This window comes from Castor canadensis, chromosome 6, assembly GCF_047511655.1.
Source record: "Castor canadensis chromosome 6, mCasCan1.hap1v2, whole genome shotgun sequence".
In the NCBI taxonomy this organism is placed as follows: Eukaryota; Metazoa; Chordata; class Mammalia; order Rodentia; family Castoridae; genus Castor; species Castor canadensis.
This window is the reverse complement of record NC_133391.1, coordinates 4,407,278-4,425,869: the sequence shown is the minus strand read 5'-3', so window position 1 is coordinate 4,425,869 and position 18,592 is coordinate 4,407,278. Positions and strand designations below refer to the sequence as shown.

General features: G+C 48.4%; 1 protein-coding gene and 1 non-coding gene across 4 annotated transcripts in view; one reads left to right on the top strand and one right to left on the bottom strand.

Moving 5' to 3' along the window:
- Positions 1 to 18,592, top strand: part of Baiap2l1 (BAR/IMD domain containing adaptor protein 2 like 1) — a 67,712-nt gene that overhangs the window by 22,475 nt on the left and 26,645 nt on the right. For all 3 annotated transcript variants that reach the window (XM_074075529.1, XM_074075527.1, XM_074075528.1), the window contains 2 exons: positions 283 to 358; positions 4,937 to 5,023. In XM_074075529.1, coding sequence (XP_073931630.1) covers positions 283 to 358; positions 4,937 to 5,023 — 163 coding nt within the window. The remainder of the gene's footprint in view (positions 1 to 282; positions 359 to 4,936; positions 5,024 to 18,592) is intronic.
- On the bottom strand, positions 4,545 to 4,618 carry Trnaa-agc (transfer RNA alanine (anticodon AGC)). Its single transcript has one exon. It is a non-coding gene; the product is annotated as a tRNA-Ala (tRNA).

The window sequence follows — 18,592 nt, the reverse complement described above, 5'->3', positions numbered from 1 at the left end:
CTAGAGTGACAGCCATCACCCGATGACTTGCACCCTGCAGGGTGCCTGAGCCTCTGGGCCCACGGTCTCTGCAGGGCAGGGTAGAGATGTAGCAGCCCTTGGGCGTCTGAGAACTGCCAGGTTCCTTACACCTCGTCTCCTGATCCATCAGGACTTTAAATTTGCATTTCTGACTTTGGGGATCATGGTGTTAGTATGCACAGGTATCCTAGGGCACACGTAACAAAACGTGTATTGGTCTATTATTCCTTTTTCAATTTATTTGTTTTGTGTCTTTGTCAGAATGTTATGGAACAGTTCAATCCTGGACTACGAAATTTAATAAACCTGGGGAAAAATTATGAAAAAGCTGTTAATGGTAAGTCTTTTTGTTTTTCTAAATTGATTATTGTAAAGCACACAAAAGCCATTCAGTTACTGCTTTACAAATTTTTTTAATGCTTACCACTGAACTTTTAAAATGTCTTTAAATGGAAGACATGATTTCTAATTAACCTAAGAATTTTGCAGTATTCAGTGGTTAGTGTATTTGATCTGAGTTAATTGGATGAGAATGAGAGTTCTGTAAAGGATGTATTTAACTGTCAAATTGTGCTTTTATGTCATTGCCCTAAACATGTTTTGCAAACCAAATTCTGGTGAGCTAACAACATATATATATTTAATGCATGGGAGTGCCCGCCACAGGGAACCGCTCTCCTTTCTGTTGAGGAAAACCCCTTGCCTCCAGGTGTATCATTTTTATAGTAACATGAGAATAATATTTTTAGTCTCAGTGGAGAACATTCACCCTGAAAGCTGGCCTCTGATCCTTGTTTCACAGTTGGCACTTCATTTAAAAGAAACTTGAGGGTTGGTTTGTGCCCCCTGTGAACCAGAGTCACCGTAAGAACTTTTAATACTGCCACCGTAAGAACTTTTAATACTAACAACCATTACATTATGACAAAGTCGAGACAGTTCTCCCTGTGTGGCGAGGGTCACCCCAAATACTGAGCCCCAGGTTCACCTTCCAGCCTGGCTCACCAAACCGCAGAAGCAGAAGCTTTAGGTTCTCCGGGTTCAGCGCTACGGAGACTGCACATCGCTCCCTTCCTTTCCTGTGCTTTCATTATCTTCTGGTAATGTGGTAAACTCACTCAATAACTTTCTTTTATTTTATCGTAATTAATGATGCTAAGGGATTTCATTGTGATGTACTGCATACACGAGTACAGTGTGCCTTGACCAAACTCACCCCCCCTCACCCCCCACCCCTTGCACCCCCATCCCCTCCACCCTTTGAGTCTCCACACCACACCTTTGCTTTTGCGGATATTTTGAAAAGAAACCTCTGTCTCTCTGTATGAGTCCAGCCCAGGACAGGGGATATGCTGGTGGACTCTGGACTGTAGGTGACATGACTGAGCAAGCATTGGCACAGTCACCTGAAGTAAACTGCTTATCAACTTTCTTCTGCCTCCCTGACGCTTTGGGTGTCAGGAATCATCTGAGTTCTGCTCCCTCCCGCAGGCAGCACCAGGGCCTTCTTTGGGCCTCTTCCGCCTTCCTCCCCCACTCCCTTGCTGATTGCATAAGGCCAGCAGGGCACTGCTGTGTGTGCCCCTGGGAAGGAGATCACTGTGGCCTTGTCTTTTCCTAGTAGTAAGTGCTAGAAAGGAGACAGTGCCTCAGAAAGGCAGTTACCAGGTGAGTCAGAAGCTGCCCACGGCTCAGCCTCCTGCAGACAGGCCTCTCCCCAAGGGCTGTCACCACTTGCATGCCTCGTGGAGGTTGTTCTGTACTTTCTAAGCACTCCTGATCCTGCAGCCTGCGGGCCACCTACTTGTGGCTTTGCTGAAGCCACTGAGAGATTTTCATAGATTAATGAAGGCCATGGGGAGACTACCGATGCCCGCAGGTCCACGTCAGTGTCAGGTGGGTCACTTAGCTATGAGAGCTGTGCAGACCAGCGTTACAGGGACCAAGCAGACTGGCAGGCAGGCAGCCAGCTGAGAGACACTGCTTCAGACAGAAAAGACAGGCTAGCAGAAAAGCCTATCCTGGCCTGGGGAGCCCTACTGACCCTGGGAGATGTGGGTGGCTTGCAGGCAGACTGGGTCAGTGTAGACACATGGGTGAATGCGGGTACAGCAAATTGCCTCCAGTTCGATGGCTGGAGACAGCAGTTCCTGACTGTCCTCCAAAGCCACGCCCTGTGACTCACGTCAGCTGGCCTGGACCCCAGGCTGGGGCTGGACACGCTGTCTCCCACGGGGTCTTTTCCCTTCCAAGAGGCCACACTGGAGCCTCTCACTATAGCAGGTGTCCCCAGAGTGCTGAACTCATCAGGCCAAAGCAAGTAACATGGCCGGACCCCCATTGGTGTGGCAGGGAACCACACAGGCTGGGATTCTGGTATTCAGTGTAGCTCAGTGCAGGCCCCTCCTGTAAAACGCTACAGGAGAGGGCTGGTGGAGTGGTTCAGTGGTAGAGTACCGCCCAGCAAGCGTGAGGCCCTGAGTTCAAGCCCCAGTGCTCAAGCCCCAGTGCTGCCAAAAAAAAACCCACAGGAGCTCCAGGGAGCACAGCCTGGCCCTGGGGGCCATGTGAGATAGACTTGAAGGGAAGCCCCTCCGGTGGAGTTAAGTGTGTAGATTAACCTCGGATAATAAAGTACTTTACTGGCCACAGAACAGAACAGCTCGCTCCATTCCTTCAAACCACAGGAACCAGCTGATGTGTTCACAGTGGGGGGCGGGCAACACTTGTATCTCTTCTTTCCTTCTTTATTAGTTCTTGGAGAAGTTATTTAACCTTTAGGTTAATTCAATTTTATCATAAAAGCAGAGAGATGTTTATAAAACTGAGGGTTACATGGTTTTAAACCTAAGTCAACAGTTCATGAAGAATTTCAGTGTAATGTGTGGACACAAACCAGAAAGTTAGTTGCAGTACTGTGTAATCCTGTGTGCTATTCTCACACTAATAAGCTTTCACTAGAGCTTTCCAGCTCAAATCTTCATTCTAAAATACATATATTAACTTGACAGCTTGCTGGCGGCACACCTTGCTTTTTAGCTGGAGGTGCTTTTCCTTTAGGTCTTGCTGAGAGCAGAGAGTCAGAAAGGAACTTGATTTAGAGCTGGGGAAGTGAAGTCCTTAGCAAGAGTTGTATACACTACTGCTGAGTCACATTGACCTTGGGGACAGGGGTGGCCCCGAATGTCTCCACTCCCCTCGGTGACAGGTGACGGGCTGATAGTGTTTCTGACCAGACTTAACTTTGTCTTAACATTGTCCTCTAGATTAACTAAGCAATGACTCAGAGTTTAATAAATACTGATTGTCCAGCTAGAGGAGTGGTTCAAGTGGTAGAGCGCCTGCCTACTAAGCTTGAGGCCCTGAGTTCAAGTCCCAGTACAGCCAAAAAAAATGATAATTATTACTGTTTTGTGATTACATTTCAAGGTTCTTCCTAGTCTTATAAAACAGTAGTGTAGCAGGAAGTGCAACCCCTAAACTAATATAAGATATACCATAAGTCAGTACTTAGAACTTTTAAACTCCACAGTAAATGCTGACATGGGTAAATTTGACATGAAAATCTAATGCCTACAATACCTTCAGCTGGACTGACCATTCTGTGCCCCTCTCCTTTTTTTTTTTTGGATTTTTCTTTTTAATGGGACTGGGGTTTGAACTCAGGGCTTCAAGCTTGCAAAGCAGGCACTCTACTACTCAAGCCGTTTTGCTCCTCCAGTCCGTTATGCTCTGATTAATTTAGAGATGGGGGTCTCTTAAACTATTTGCCTAAGATGGCCTCAAACCTTGATCCTCCTGCTCTCAGCCTCCCAAGTAGCTGAGATTACAGGTGTGAGCCACTGTGCCTGGCCCCCCTCTCCTTCTTTATGCTACCCTTTAAAGTCTACCTTTTAAGCACGTGCTCTTTATAAACTAGGGCAGAGCACCCTGGGTGGCCTCTGGTTGCCTGTTGGCAAAAGGAAGAGGTTGGACTAGGGGTTCTTTAAGTTTCGAGATTCTTCCAGCTCTAGAGCTCCAAGAGAAACCAATTTCTATATATGAAACAGTCTTTAAGCTGGAATTACAGGTATGAACCACCACACCCGGCCATTCTAGGTCTTATTGAAAGGCTTGCTTTTCATGCACCTTCACTCTGTTTGAGCTGAGCCTCTTGGAAGTTGCTAGAAACACTCGCTTTTACCAGCTGCCATTTGTCCATCCATCACTCCTCCACGAGGGTGTTTTATAGACAGTAGCCTTCCCTTCAGAAGGGGTATGTGACTTGGCCAAGGAGTCTCCAGTCAGCTTGACAGGGGATGTAGTTTTTAAGATAACTAGAGCCCAGCTTGTAGAGCCATAAGAATGTTTCTGTTTCTGCCAAAGAAGAAAGTAGAGCCAGTTCTTTTTCTTTCTTTCTTTTTTCTTTCTTTCTTCTTTTTGATAATTGCTTTTTGAAATGCTAATACATTTCAAATTTTACTGACTTCCTGCTGGCAACACATATGTTGGTTTGTGATTCTTAGAATGTCTTTTTTTGTTGGTGGTGATACTGAGATTTGAACTCAGGTCTTCCTGCTTGCTAGGCAGGCGCTCTACCACTTTGAGCCACTCCACCAGCCCCAGAATGTCTTTTTTAATAGAAAAGGTAAGTGTGTCATCAAAGTACCATGTTCCTAGGCCACCACACTTGAGTCCTCCTGACCACAAGGAGACTGGCTGAGAAGAGGCTCTGTGCTGGAGTGGCCATGTCCCCAGCTAATCTGCAGCCAGAACCTGTGCCTTCTGGAGCTGGTGTCAGGAGCATCACTGGCTGGTCCCAAGCAAAGGCTGAACCTTCTTGAAACCAGAGGAACTGGGAGATGTTGGGGAGACAACCCGTGTTGCTGGCTTCCTCCTTTAAGTGACAATTGTGTGTGTCATCTTTCCTATCTAGCAATGATCCTAGCAGGAAAAGCCTACTATGATGGAGTGGCGAAGATTGGAGAGATGGCCTCCGGGTCCCCTGTGTCCACTGAGCTGGGTAAGCTGACCTGACTGACATCCATTATATACAAGCCTAATTTGCTGCCCAAGCCCCCTGATAACAGTGCTCCAGGCAACACACAGAGGGACCAGAAAGTGGCCTGCTGGGCACTGTGTGGGGGTGGTGGAGGGCAGCCAGGCCCAGGGCCCCAGGACCGAGTGGGACTCAGCTTCCCCTCTGTGCTGGGCTCTGATCACACAAAATGTAGGTTCAGACCTACATTCTGAACCACGGAGGGACAGCAGGCCTCCTGCCTGGCCTGAGTGCATCCTGTGACTCAGCCTGGAGCCCAGGCTTCTCTGCTGCATGATGCCCTTGCACAGTGGCTCTCGGTGGCAATTTTTCCGGTTCTGCTGCTATGAATTGGTCTCTGTGCAGATGCAGGGCAGCCCAGGGTGTGGCCCAGAGGGAAGCTGCCTTTCTATTTTCAGAGCTGCCTCCTGCCAGGAAGGTCCACTGCACCCATGTCCCACTCGTCCCACTTGTCCCCCTCATTTGGAAACTTGCTGAATGTCTTATTGTGTGGAGGGGAAGCTCTCTGCCTCAGAGATGGCATTGCATGAGGGGCTCAGAAAGCTAGAGAAAGGGAGAGGGCGCGTGTGTGTGCACACCTGTGCTGGGCCGAAGTCCATGAGTTCCCATCCACGTTCCTGTCTCCCACTGCCATAGACAAAGCCAGACAGCATGTCCAAAGGATGCTCCCAGATGAGAAAGTCTTGTTTAAAAGAATCTCAGTCACAAAGTTCACCATCCTGACTGTGCAGATGGGTGCCGTAACTTCTGCGTGTTCCAGCCAGGGCCAAACTACAGCAGCTCTGTTCTAAGCATGATCAATTTAATGGCCTGCAGCCCACCTTGTGTGACACAAGCCGATAGCAAAACCCAGGCCAGCGGGGGCGGGGGGGGACCAGCCAGATGATTACAGGTCTCCAAAAATAGGACCGAATGAATAAGAAGCATCCATCTATGCCAGGCATCAGGGGAGGCGTGACCCCGACATGAAAGCCTGGCTCTGACTCACCCGATTCAGCTCGCCTTTTTCATGTTTTATGGGCCTCGCCGCTGTTTAAATGAGACTTGTGTTCCACGCCTCGCTTTACTCAGCGAGGAGTAACCAATTGTTCCCTCGGCAACAGTGTTGCTGTAAACACGGGGTCAGCAGGAAAGGGTGCTTTTGTGTGGACATAAGTTTTCTTCACAGAGAAGAAAATACCTCTGCTTCAAGTCTTATTTCCACTTATCCTTTTTCTGAGACCCACTATCTCAGGGGTATTAGTTCTGTACTTATTTACAGTTATTCCACGATAAAATGCTACCGAGACAAAATTCTTTTGAGGAAATTAATAGTAGCTTCTTTTGACTTGCATAGTTTTCTTTCTTGTTCTTAAAGTTTGAATGAAACCACCAGGCTATATCTATTGAAATTCCCTGTATGCCTGTAGGGAAGAGTAGTGGAAAATTCATATATTTAAAAAAAAAAAATAAAGAAAAACCAAGGGCTGGAAGAGTGGCTCAAGTGGTTGAGTGTCTGCCTAGTATGAGGCCCTGAGTTCAAACCCCAGGACTACAAAAAAGAAAGCTGGATATGATGATTATGCCTACAATCCCAGCTACTCTGGAGGCAGATGTAGGAGGATTGAGATTCAAGGTCAGCTCAGGGAAGAGCAGGTGACCCTATCTGAAAAAACAACTGAAAGCAAAAGTGCTGGGGGGTGGGGGGGCGCGACTCAAGTGGTAGAATACCTGCCTGGCAAGTGCAAGGCCCTGAGTTCAATCCCCAGCACCACCAACAAAACTAAATAATAAAGGCCAAAGGTAGACTGCTTTTCTCCTTTCTGAATATTTTATTTGTGGTCACTGGCTTTTGCGTTGGTACTCAGTTGGTATGAAACTCAGTTCATAAATTTCACGTAAGGCTGGAGAGGTATACATACACAAAGATCACGAATGATTTCCAACTTTTCACACACTGTGTCTTTTGGCTCAGCCTGTTATAAAGCCAGTTGCAACAGTACCTCTCCAGTGTCTAGCTGTCGGTGCTTTCTTCTAGACAACTCCCAGGTGGTATCACCTTATCCATTGCTATGTGAGTAATTTAGGATGCCTTTGTCCAAAAGTAACAAAATGCCCAACTAATAGTGATTTCAGGAACAGCAATTTCCTGGTTAGTTAATCATAACTGAGAACCCAGTTTCCTTCTCTTTCTTGTCTTCATGCCCATTTCCTCATGGTACCAAAATAGCTACCAGTCCAGCCATCACATCTGCCTTCCCACTGTCCCCAAAGGCAGGAATTTCTTCTTGGGTGTGCCCTTTATGAAGGAGGAAACCTTGCCCAGAAGCCCCAGCACATAGCCCCTTCTGTCCCATAGTCCAATTTAGATCCCGCACCCATATCCAACTGCCAGAAAGGCTTCCCTGGTGTGGTTAGCCCAGGAATGCGGAGGAGGGGAGATCCCAGCTGTTAGGAGCTGCCTGGGAATGGCCCCTCCAGGTCAGGCATCTCTGGCATCTCTGGTCTGGTTGCAGAAGGCATTACGAGAACACTCTTGCTCTAGCTGTTCCGTGGGTGTTCTCAGTGTGCTGTCTGTGTTGCTGCCTCTAAGCACAGTGACATCTCTTGGGTGTGTGCTCCTGGTGTATAAACTTCTGTTTATTGGCTGTTTCATCTTCAGTTCAGAAGACCACTGCTGTCCTCCGAGAAGGAAGGTCACTGGGATTGTTCTTATTTTTCCAACCATTGGTTCTCTTCCAAGCCTTTGGGTATCTTGTCAGCAGGTTGGCTGGTGCCTTTTTCCCACCTCAGTGTCCCTGCTTCCCTCCTGTCTTGTCTTCCTCTTTGCCCTGGTGTCTGCTAAGTACCTGGTCAGCAGTTGCCGTCCCTATGGTCCCACAGCCTCACGATGGTAAACCTGTCTACCGCGAGCACTTAGCATTGCTGTGTGACTTAACGTCCAGCGAGCGTGTTCTCAGGCAGTGGGCCTCCAACGGCCCACGCCACTCTCCCAAGCAGGGCGTAAGGCTGCCTGCATTCACGTAATAACTAGTAACAGCAGACAGCGTCATGGTTAGTGGTGAGCATTCATTCCCCTTGGAATGGCCCTGTCTGTGAGCCCCAGGTGTCAGGTTGGGGACATGGAATTTCCACAGAAGAAACGTGTGTGTGTGTGTGTGTGTGTGTGTGTGTGTGTGTGTGTGTGACACTATTCTTAGGAGTGTCGCCTAGCTTTTGTTTCTGGGTGGGGTTTCCATTGGGAAACTCCAGCCTCCTTAGGAGTCCCCTGTGCACATGAATTGTGACCGACCATCACCTCATTCGTGTCATTCCACATAGAGTTTTGAGGGATCTGCAGGGTACCATGTCAATTTGAGGTGGGTCCCCCTAAGGGGAAACTAGCCTCCCTGGGTGACTACATTGGATCACTGGCCCCTAGTGGTGCCTGGGGTGGAGAGTCCCCTCCAGTGGGAGCCCAGGAAAAATCCTGTTACCCAGGACATTGAGGCCGGGCCACCTGCCGGGTCACAGGCTGCCTGGCACCCCAGAGGTGCTCCATCGATGGAGGTCACACTGTTCACTGCTGCCATCAGCTTGTGGTGCCACCTCGGGCAGCACTTCAGGTTGTGGGTGGGCTGGGCATGCCTCAGGGAGAGGAAGGTCACACTTTGCAGGGCTTGAAGGTGACATGACACGATGACCTGTGGTTTATGAAAAGGCCTCTGGTTCCCACGTGACACTTACAGGGTTGCAGACCTCAAACAGTGACTTTTCTCCTTCACAGCATTCTTCTCTTGCATTAAGTAGGCAATGTGAGGCAGAGGGGACAAAGATTGTTCTTGTCACTCCTGAGGAGTGGCTCAGTGTAGAACACCTGCCCAGCATGTATGAGGTCCTGATCTCTTTTTAACAATGTTTGTTAAAAATGCTCATAGAACTGGTTATAAATTTATGGGGGGAAGTGCGGTGGCTCACATCTGTAATCCTGGCTACTCAGGAGGTAGAGCTTGGGAGGACCGAGGTTTCAGGGCAGCCTGGGTAAAAAGTTGGCAAGACCCCATCTCAATCAATAAAAGCTGGGTGTGGTGGTGCATGCCTGACATCCCAGCTACAGGAAGCATTAATATCAGGATCACAGTCTAGGCGGCCCAGGCATAAACCTGAGACCCTATTTGAAAAATACCTAAAAGCAAAAAGGACTGGGGTCGTGGCTCAAGTGGTAGAGTGAGTGGCTGCCTAGCAAGTCCAAGGCCCTGAGTTCAACCCCTGGTACCACAAAAAAGTATAAGGAAATACATTTTTAAAAACCTAATATTTAATTAGTATACTGTATTTTAAACCATTAGAAACAGTGAGAACTAAAGGGAGGTTTTGTTTGTAGGGATTTTGGGGGTTGTTTTGGAAGGTGGCCCCTCCCTGTCACCTCACCCTATGAGGCCTTTGGCAGCCTTCACCACAAAGCAGGAAGAAAGGTTTGCACTCTAAAAAGGCCTGTCACAGCCCGGGAGGCGAGAGGCCAATTTCTACGAACAGCATAGGTGACAGACAACCTGTTTATTACTGTGACTGGCTCTGATTTGGAGCTGCCTGATGAGACTGAACTCTTAACCTGTGGCCTCTGTTGCTAACCTCGATGACACATAGCTGAATGGGAGGACACCCAGCTGTTGTCCACCGTAGAACTGCTTGCCAGGTGTAGGGGGCCCTATCCGAGACTTGGTCACAGAGTGATCCATGCTGTGACCAAGTCACAGTGATTCTCCTGCCTCTACCTCCATGGTAGCTGTGGTTACAGGCATGCACCACTGCACCCAGCTCCAGCTTTGTTCCTTTTTTTTTTTTTTGTGCTACTGGGGTTTGAACTCAGGGCCTTGCACTTACCAGGCAGGCCCTCTACCGCTTGAGCCACTCCACCAGCCCTTTTTGTTTTTATTTGTTTGAATAGGGTTTCACATTGACGCCCAGGCTGACCTGGACCACGCTCCTCCTGTTTAGGCTTCCCATGTTGCCGGGATGACAGGCGCACAGCATCACACTCACCTTTTTACTGGTTGAGATGGGGTCTTCCCAACTTTCTTACCTGCGCTGGCCTCAAACCTCAATCCCACCTCCCAAGTAGCTAGGATTGCAGGTGTCAGCCGCCACACCAGGCCTCTAGCCTTGTTCTTTCTTTATTTTTTTTTTGTGGTACTAGGGTTTGAACTCAGAGCCTACGCCTTGAGCCACTCCACCAGCCCTTTTCTGTGATGGGTTTTTTCTGAGATAGGGTCTTGAGAACTTTTTCCCCAGGTTGGCTTTGAACCACGATACTCCTGATCCCTGATTCCTGAATAAGTAGGATTGCAGGCGTGAGCCTCTGGTGCCCAACTTAGCCTTGTTCTTATTCTCAAGAGTGTCTTGACTTTTGTAGGACCTTTGTATTTACATATATTTTAGAATCCATTTGTCAATTTCCACAGCCAAGTCCTGGCCAGCACCTGTTTCTAAATAAAGTTTTATTAGAACATAACCATGTGCAGTTGCTGAAGCATTTGCTGTGACTGCTTTCAAGCTATAACAGCAAGTCCAGTGGTTGCCACACAGGAATCTGGCCCTCAAGGCCTAAGAGTTTTACCATCTGGCACCTTAAACAGATTGGCACCTTTACCTAGACAGTACAAACCCTCACGTCAGCTGTGTGTGGTGCTACACACCTGTAATCCCAGCATTTGGGAGGCTGACGCAGGCAGATTGTGGGTTTTGAGGCCAGCCTAGTCTACATAGCAAATTCCAGGCCTACCTGGGCTACTTATTGAGGAGATCCCTGTCTCAAAAAGGGCGAGGGGATAGAGAGCTGGAGGCATAGCTCACGTGTGAAGCTCCAAGTTAAAACTCCAGTACTGCCAAAAAAAAAAAAAAAAAAAAAAAAAGACCTTGATATTATAGAGTCGCATAAACCTGAGAGATCAGGTCAGGAATTCTATACCCTTTTCTCCAAAGGAAAAGCAGTTTCTAAAGAATGTGGATTTAGCCAGACACTGGTGGCTTCCACCTGTAATCTTAGCTTCTTGGGAGGCTGAGATCAGGAGAAATGAGGTTTGAGGCCAGTCTGGGCAAATAGTGAGACCCCATCTCCAAAATAACCAGAGCAAAATGGACTGGAGGTGCAGCTCAAACTGTATAGCGCCTGCTTTGCAAGTGTGAAGCCCTGAGTTCAAACCCCAGTCCTACCAAAAAAAAAAAAGAAAGAAAATGATTTATTTGAATATTTAGGGGTCTGTTGCATACCCCTAAATGTGACAAAGCATGTCTTTGTCACTTCGAGAGCAGGGACGATTTTAGCTGTAGTAACTGTAGAGAAATAGGCTTGTCACTTACAAAGTGTGACCTCTGCAAGCCCGTGTCTTGCCTTTTGAGCCCATGAGCTGCACGGGCGCTCGGGTAGGAGGTTATAAGCTCCTAAGATTTTAAGACTTCGGCTTTGTGAACTGCACTTCTACTGAAGCTGTAATAAGAACAAGTGTGCTGTCATTATTTAAGTCCACCTGTGTGCAGGCCCCGTCGTCAGACCACGATTAGCACGTAGTTGGTCCCAGTGCGTGGGAGGAACATCTGAATGTCCACCTGAAACACTGTCACCTACTTTGCAATATACTTCACCCTACGTGCGCATTCCCAGAACCTTTGAACTTTGAAGGGTGTGAACAGGAAATTAAGGTTAAACCGTTCATGTGAGTCAAATTGGTCATTTTCTCCTTGAAGAGTGTGGTGTGTCTCAGCAATTCAAGATGGGCAGGGATGGGGAGGTGCCTGTGGCTCACGGCTGTAATCCCAGCCACTCAGGAAGCAGAGGTCAGGAGGATGGCGGTTTGAAGCCAGCCCAGGCAAATAGTTTGCAAGAGAGACCCTATCTCAAAAAAAAAACCCAACATAAAAAAAGGACTGGTGGAGTGACTCAAGTGGTAGAATGCCTACCTAGCAAGCATGAAGCCCTGAGTACAAGCCCCAGTGGCACCAAAAAATAAGTAAGTAAAAAGCTGCTGCTAAGAAGCAAAAGCATGAGTCATGGCACAGAAGAGAGGCGGCTGAGAGCACATCAAGAACAAGTAGTCTGGGTGCAGTGGCTCATACTTGTAATCCCAGCTACTCAGGAGGTGGAGATTAGGAGGGTCAAGGTTCGAGGCCAGCCCCGGCAAAGAGTTAGCAAGACCCCATGTTAGTCAAAAAGCTGGGCACTCTTTCCTGTCTCAGGTGACGTCACAAAAAGGTTCACCACCATCAGCCAGCAGGGAATGCATCCCAAACCATGAGCTACCCACATGCGCCTGCAGAGCAGCTGCAATAAAAGGTCAGTCAGCTCCAAGTGTGGCATGGATGCAGAGAACTGGAACCTCCCTCCCATGGGAATGGAGCCCACCAGTGCCCTAAGGCACAACTCAGCAGCTCTGGATGGAAAGCCATGTCCCACACAGTCTTGAGCACAGGGTTGATAGCAGCCCTATTCATGGTGGCCATTGGAAAGAGAAAATGTGCTCCCCCCATGATGGAGTATTACTTAGCCATAAAAAAGCAAAGTGCTGACGTGGTGTGACAGAGATGATATAAGAAATATGCTAAGTGAAAAAGCTGGTTAAAAGGCTTTGTGATTCCATTTTTATGAAGCACCCAGAGTCGGCAAATCCAGACAAACAGAAGGCAGATTTTTTTTTTTTTTTTTTTGTGGGACTGGGGTTTGAACTCAAGGCTTCACACTTGCAAAGCAGGCACTCTTGTCATTTGAGCTACACCTCCATTTTGCTCTGGTTGTTTTAGAGATGGGGGTCTCTTGAACTGTGCCCAGGCTGGCCTTGAACTGCAATCCTCCTGATCTCTGTGTACTCACGTACAGTCTATCACAAAAAAAGAAAAAAAAAGTCAGTTTGCCAAAGCTCCCAGTACGTGTTGTCCTAATTCTCACTAAAAACAGTACCGTGGAGTTGTAGTGACTCGAGACCGTCTGCGCACAGCCGGCCTTATCCTGGAGAGCCACCGGACACAGTCCCAGCCCTGACCCAGGACAGCACAGCAAGCGGGGTTCCTTCCCACTCCCAGGGAGGCTCATTCAGTCCTCGCCACGCTTGTCAGAGCATTGCTCCCGTTTATGACAAGAAAACAGATGCCTGGGTGGCTCGTCTACCTGGGTGCAGCTGGAAGCAGTGAATGGGGGTTGGATTCGAATTGTTGGTTCTTTGGACGGCAGAGGATTGAGCAGGGCACTCAGGCCTTGGGCCTCACTACCTCTCTGCAGCACAGGTTTCACGTGTCGTTTTCTATTGTTTCCCTTACCAGAGGACCTGCCGGGAAGCCAGGCCTGCGAAACCAGGGCAGGGGCTGTGAAGTGCCAGCCAAGAAGGGGGCTGGAGGAGGTGTCCTGGTGATCCCAACACAGTGACTGCTGGAGGGACCAGCCGGGGGGAGGTGGCAGCAGTTATCACAAGTGTGCCATCCCTGCTGGGCTCAGTGACAAGTTTTGGTGAGGCAAGGATATGAGAAGTGGATATACTTAAGGATGAGCTAAGGATGTTTGTTGATTGACTACATGAGTGTGTCAGACAAGGGTATTGGGTTTAATCCTAGGAAACCATTTAGTCTAGGCTTTCTTGAAACCCTAGTCATCAGTTACACTGTTATTAGACCTGGCCCCCACCTTTAAGACACCTCCGTCACCCTGAGGGGGATTGTGCCGTTTCCATGCAGGAGTCAGTTCATCGTGAAGAGGATGGTAGAGGTGGAGGGCACACTGCGTGGGTGCAAGTTGTGTGACGTCCTGATGGCTGCATGGGAGGTGGAAGGAGCCGGCTTTCTGGTGGAGAAAACGGGGCTGTTCCAGCTCTCCTGGGGCGCAGACTGGTAGACAGGGTCATGGGACGATGGTGGGTAAGGGACACCAGACCCTCGCTAGAGGTGTGTGCACACACGTCACTCACTTCAAACAGAAGAATCCGCTTACCAGCACGGCGCAGTTTGCAGTTGTTAAAAGCTGGCTAATGCTTTAGGAGCATGGGTTCACAGATAAGGGACGAGTGACCAGGCCAGCAAAGAGGCACCTCGGACGCAGGGTCACAGAGGCCACAAAGGGTATGCCTGTGACTGCAACATGACTCAGGCACTCACAGCTTCCGTGTTTCTAATGATGATGGGAGTGGTGACACACTAATGTCTGTCACCTCCCTCCCATTTCTCCGCACCCCTTTATCTGTCTCCCTCTCCTCTCCCTCCTCCCTCCCTCCCTCTCTCCCACGCTCTCTCTGTCACCCTACTCCCCCCCACACACCCTGGGTCTCATGCAGCCCAGGCTGGCCTTCAACGTTCTGACTCAGCCTCTGAAGTGCAGGTGTGCACCACCATGTGCCCTGCTATTTTTTCTTTTTAATATCTCTGATTAATGTCGTCATCTTGCCCCTCTTATTCTCTGCTCCATCCTGCCGAGTTCCCCACATGTGTTAATGAGTTACAACTTACGTGTCTTCTGAGAAGTTGAGAGCTACTTTCACTTTATGATGACAATTAAAACATACACTTAAAAATTGTCCTTTTTCTGAAAAATTAGCCTGATAAACATGGAGCTCACTTTTATCTTTCTTATCTTAAAGCGTCTGTTTTTACATAATCAAGACCTGCAACTATTCATTTTTTGTGCACTTTTTTTGTGCTACTGGGATTTGAACTCAGGGCCTCACGCTTGCCAGTCAGGCCTCTACCACCTGAGCCACTCGGCCAGCCCCAGTGTGTTGGGCTCCTTTCAAAAGCTGAGGTGTGTTGAGCAGTGGCCACCGTGCACTGTTGACCCTGGGTCAAGGCCGTGTGTGTGTTTGGCTGTGACAGGCGTGTGGAGAGCTGGCCTTGATCTCACATCCTGCTTGCTCTGTGCCCGTGTACACACGCCTCTGGGGGCTGCCTGGCCTTTAGGTTCCTGGTAGGGTGGAGGGAGCCCGCTTCCTCTTCTGAGATTTCTGTGCTCGCAGCTGAAGCAGAATGCAGGGCAGCCGGGAGGTATCACCTCGTGCACTCATGAGACTTGGGGAAGCCATCCACCCGGAAAAGCCTCAGTCTCCCGCTCTGTCCAGTGGGGCCATGACGGCACCTCCCTCGTGAGGGTAAGTCCCGAACGGCCTTCCCCATAAGGCAGCTGGCAGTGACAGAGGACTCTTGTTCTCTTGGAGTGTCCCGTGCTTATGTGAGACGCTGGTCCTTCCCCTGGAGGGAGAAGAAAGCGGACAGGCGCCACTGGAACACAAGGGCGCAACCTTCCTTCATTTGCTTTGTTTGGAGTCCGTCTTGCACGTGGGAAACAGGACTTTCCATCTTGTGCACTCAGATTCGAGTCCTCATAGGACCACTCACCTGCCACCTGGGTGCGTGCTTTTTATATCAGAGGAAGGAACAGTTTACCTGAAACTTGGGGAAGTAGTCCTGTTTTATTTTTGAGTTCTTAATCTTCTTCAACTGGAACTGTTTGTTCGTTGCTTTAAAACAAAATGAGAACAAAAGAAAGTTCTTTGGAGGAAAATTCTTCAGTTAATTTTTTTTCTTTTTTTGTGGTAGGACTGGGTTTTGAACTCAGGGCTTCCCTCTTGCAAAGCAGGCGCTCTACCTCTTGAGCCACACCTCCAGTCCATTGTGCTCTGGTTACTTTGGAGGTGGGTCTTGCAAACTATTTGCTCAGGCTCGCCTCTAACTTCAATCCTCCTGATCTGAGCCTCCAAATAGCTGGGATTACAGGCATGAGCCATGGCACCCACTGCTCACTTACACTTTTAAGATGGCTGTACTTAGTACTCTTGAAATGAGACTGTTTAAGGACCTTCTCCACCTGTGTATGGTGATGATAACTAAAACCTCACCTTGTGCTTGGGCTTCCTGAGTTAATGATTTTAAAGAACCGTCTAAGTCTTCAGACGCAACAATTTTTTTCAGCCTGCAATGAAAATGCCTATTGTTGATTAGTTTCACCCAAGGGCGGGAGTGGCTGTCGGCTTCATGCATTATTGACAATACACCTGTTTTTACTTCTGTCAGCACCACGATTGTTGGGTTTTACCTTCATCTGCTTAACAATGAAGAGGGAAGGTAAATAATTAATGTCCGTTTACCTCACTGGATGAAGTAACTTATAGAGAAGTCTTATCCTTTAATGTTCTTTACATTTATGCCCAATCACCTGCAATCTGCATACGGATGGAAAGTTGATGAATTATTTCTGTGATATGCAGTTGGTATACTCGAGTAAATTAACATTGCCCTTTCAGCCAAAATAACAATAGTATATTTAAAATCCAACTTGGGAAACCCTTCTCACTGCAAATCCAGGACTTTGTATAAAGAGGACAGTGCTGTGCACAGCAGGGACGTTGATTGGCCTCATTGCTAATCAAAAGTCAAGTGGGAGAGCCAGGTGTGGTGGTCACGTGTGTAATCCCAGCTAGATCAGGAGGATCGAGGTTCGGGGCCAGCCTAGGGAAATAGTTCCTAAGACCCGCCCCCCATCTCCAAAATAACCAGAGCAAAGTGGACTGGAGTTGTGGCTTAAAAAGTAAAGTGCTTTGCAACCATGAAGCCCTGAGTTCAAATTTCAGTCCCACCAAAAAAAAGTCAAGTGCTAAATAAACATTGAATTTGCTTTCAAAATCAATTTGCCATCCCTAATGACAGCATTGTCACCTAAGCCTTTCTTCTGATGTTCGGAGAAGACGCTTAGCACAGACCAGTCTTGGTTGTGCTCGCTTCCTGCCGTTCTGTGCTGTCCCGTCCCATCCCATCTCATCCCATCCCATCCCATCCCATCCCAGTGTTGTATTGCTTTTGTTCTCTACTCGCTGAAAAGACTTGCTTTTACAATGTCCAGAATGTCATCCAGTGAGATTTGAGTGTCCTGGGAGGATTATAGCTGCTTTCCTTTTCAAAGGGATTTCCTTCTGTTATGTTTAGACACGTGGGCTTTACTGGTTTCCATGTGTTCTTCCTTCAAATCGTGTAAGTTCTCCCGTTCTTCAAAAGACAAAAATGATCCAAGGTTGCTCTCTCTTGCCAACTTCTTATTTCTCTTTTGTCGACAGTTTCTAAAAATGGGAGACTTGTTCCTACCTTTTAAAGAGGCCAGAAGGAATGTGACACTGGGCCTGTGTCTTGCTCTTGCCACTCTGCTTGCTAGGGATTTAATCTTTATACCAGGATTGCCGGGTGTCCAGCACGGAACCCCCAGTGTCTGGTACTGTAGCTTCCTTCTTGGAAAAATTACATTTTTATAAGCAAAGGTGCCCAAACCCTTTTCCTTTAATGTCTTGTTTGTGGCTTAGGATCTTCTGAGACCTCAGTGTTACTTCTAGCAGGAGGCAACGCTGCCAGGAATGAAGGCTCATAGCCCTGAGGATGGAGGCTAAGCTGGGAGGAAGGAGGGAGCACCGGGGTCTCAGCTTCCATGAGCAGCCTGTGCAGGGCTGGGACAACAGAAGCCTCTCTTTATCAAAAAACAAACAAACAAACAAAAAACCCAGTTGTTTTAGGGGCTGGAGGTGTGGCTCAAGTGATAGCATGTCTGCCTGGCAAGTGTGGAGCCCTGAGTTCAAAGTCCAGTCCCACCAAAATAAAAAAAGTTGTTTTGCTGGGCGCCAGTGGCAGCTTGGTGATTCAAGCCTATAATCCCAGCTACTCGGGAGGCAGAGACAAGGAGGATCTAGTTCAAAGCCAGCCCGGGGAAATAATTCAGAGACCCTATCTTGAAAATCTCCAACATGAAACAGGGCTGGAGGAGTGCTTCCAGTGGTAGAGCGCCTGCCTAGCAAGCACGAAGCCCTGAGTTCAAACCCCAGTACCACCACAACAGCCCACCCAGTGCCACCAAAACAGCCCACCCCAGTGCCACCACAACAGCCCACCCAGTACCACCAAAACAGCCCACCCAGTACCACCAAAACAGCCCACCCCAGTACCACCAAAACAGCCCACCCCAGTACCACCAAAACAGCCCACCCAGTGCCACCAAAACAAAAAGCAGTTGTTTTAGCCAGGTGTGGAAGTTCCCACCTGCAACCCCAGCACTCAGGGCTGAGGCAGGAAGATGATGAGTTCAAGGCCAGCCTGGGCTACATAGCGAGACCTTGTCTCAAAAAACAAAGCAAAACAAAACCAGTTCTGTCAGTGAAGACTTCAATAAGTCATTCTGTCCTGTGGGGCTTCAGGTCACACATGAAGGCCACAAAGTGAATACTTCTGATGGCAGCTTGTGCTGGAGTTCTCTTTCCCGCCATCACGGCCCCTCTTGCCGTTCCTTTCACTGCAGTCCTCCCTCAGTTAATTCCCTCTGTGTGTTTATAGGACTTTGAAGCCTGTTTTGTGCCCGGCAGACCCTGGTGGCCCGCAGGTCTCTGGGAGTCAGGGACAAGTCTTTGTTTGCTTCATACTTTCAGATCCACTCAGGGACACTGAACACAGTGCCTGTGTTTTCCTCTGAGCCGGGCACTGGCTCCAGCCAGTCACTGTTACTATTTCTGTCTTGTTTGTTGTTTTTTTAATTTATAGCCTCGTTTTTAGAGTAGTTTTAGGTTTACAGAGAAA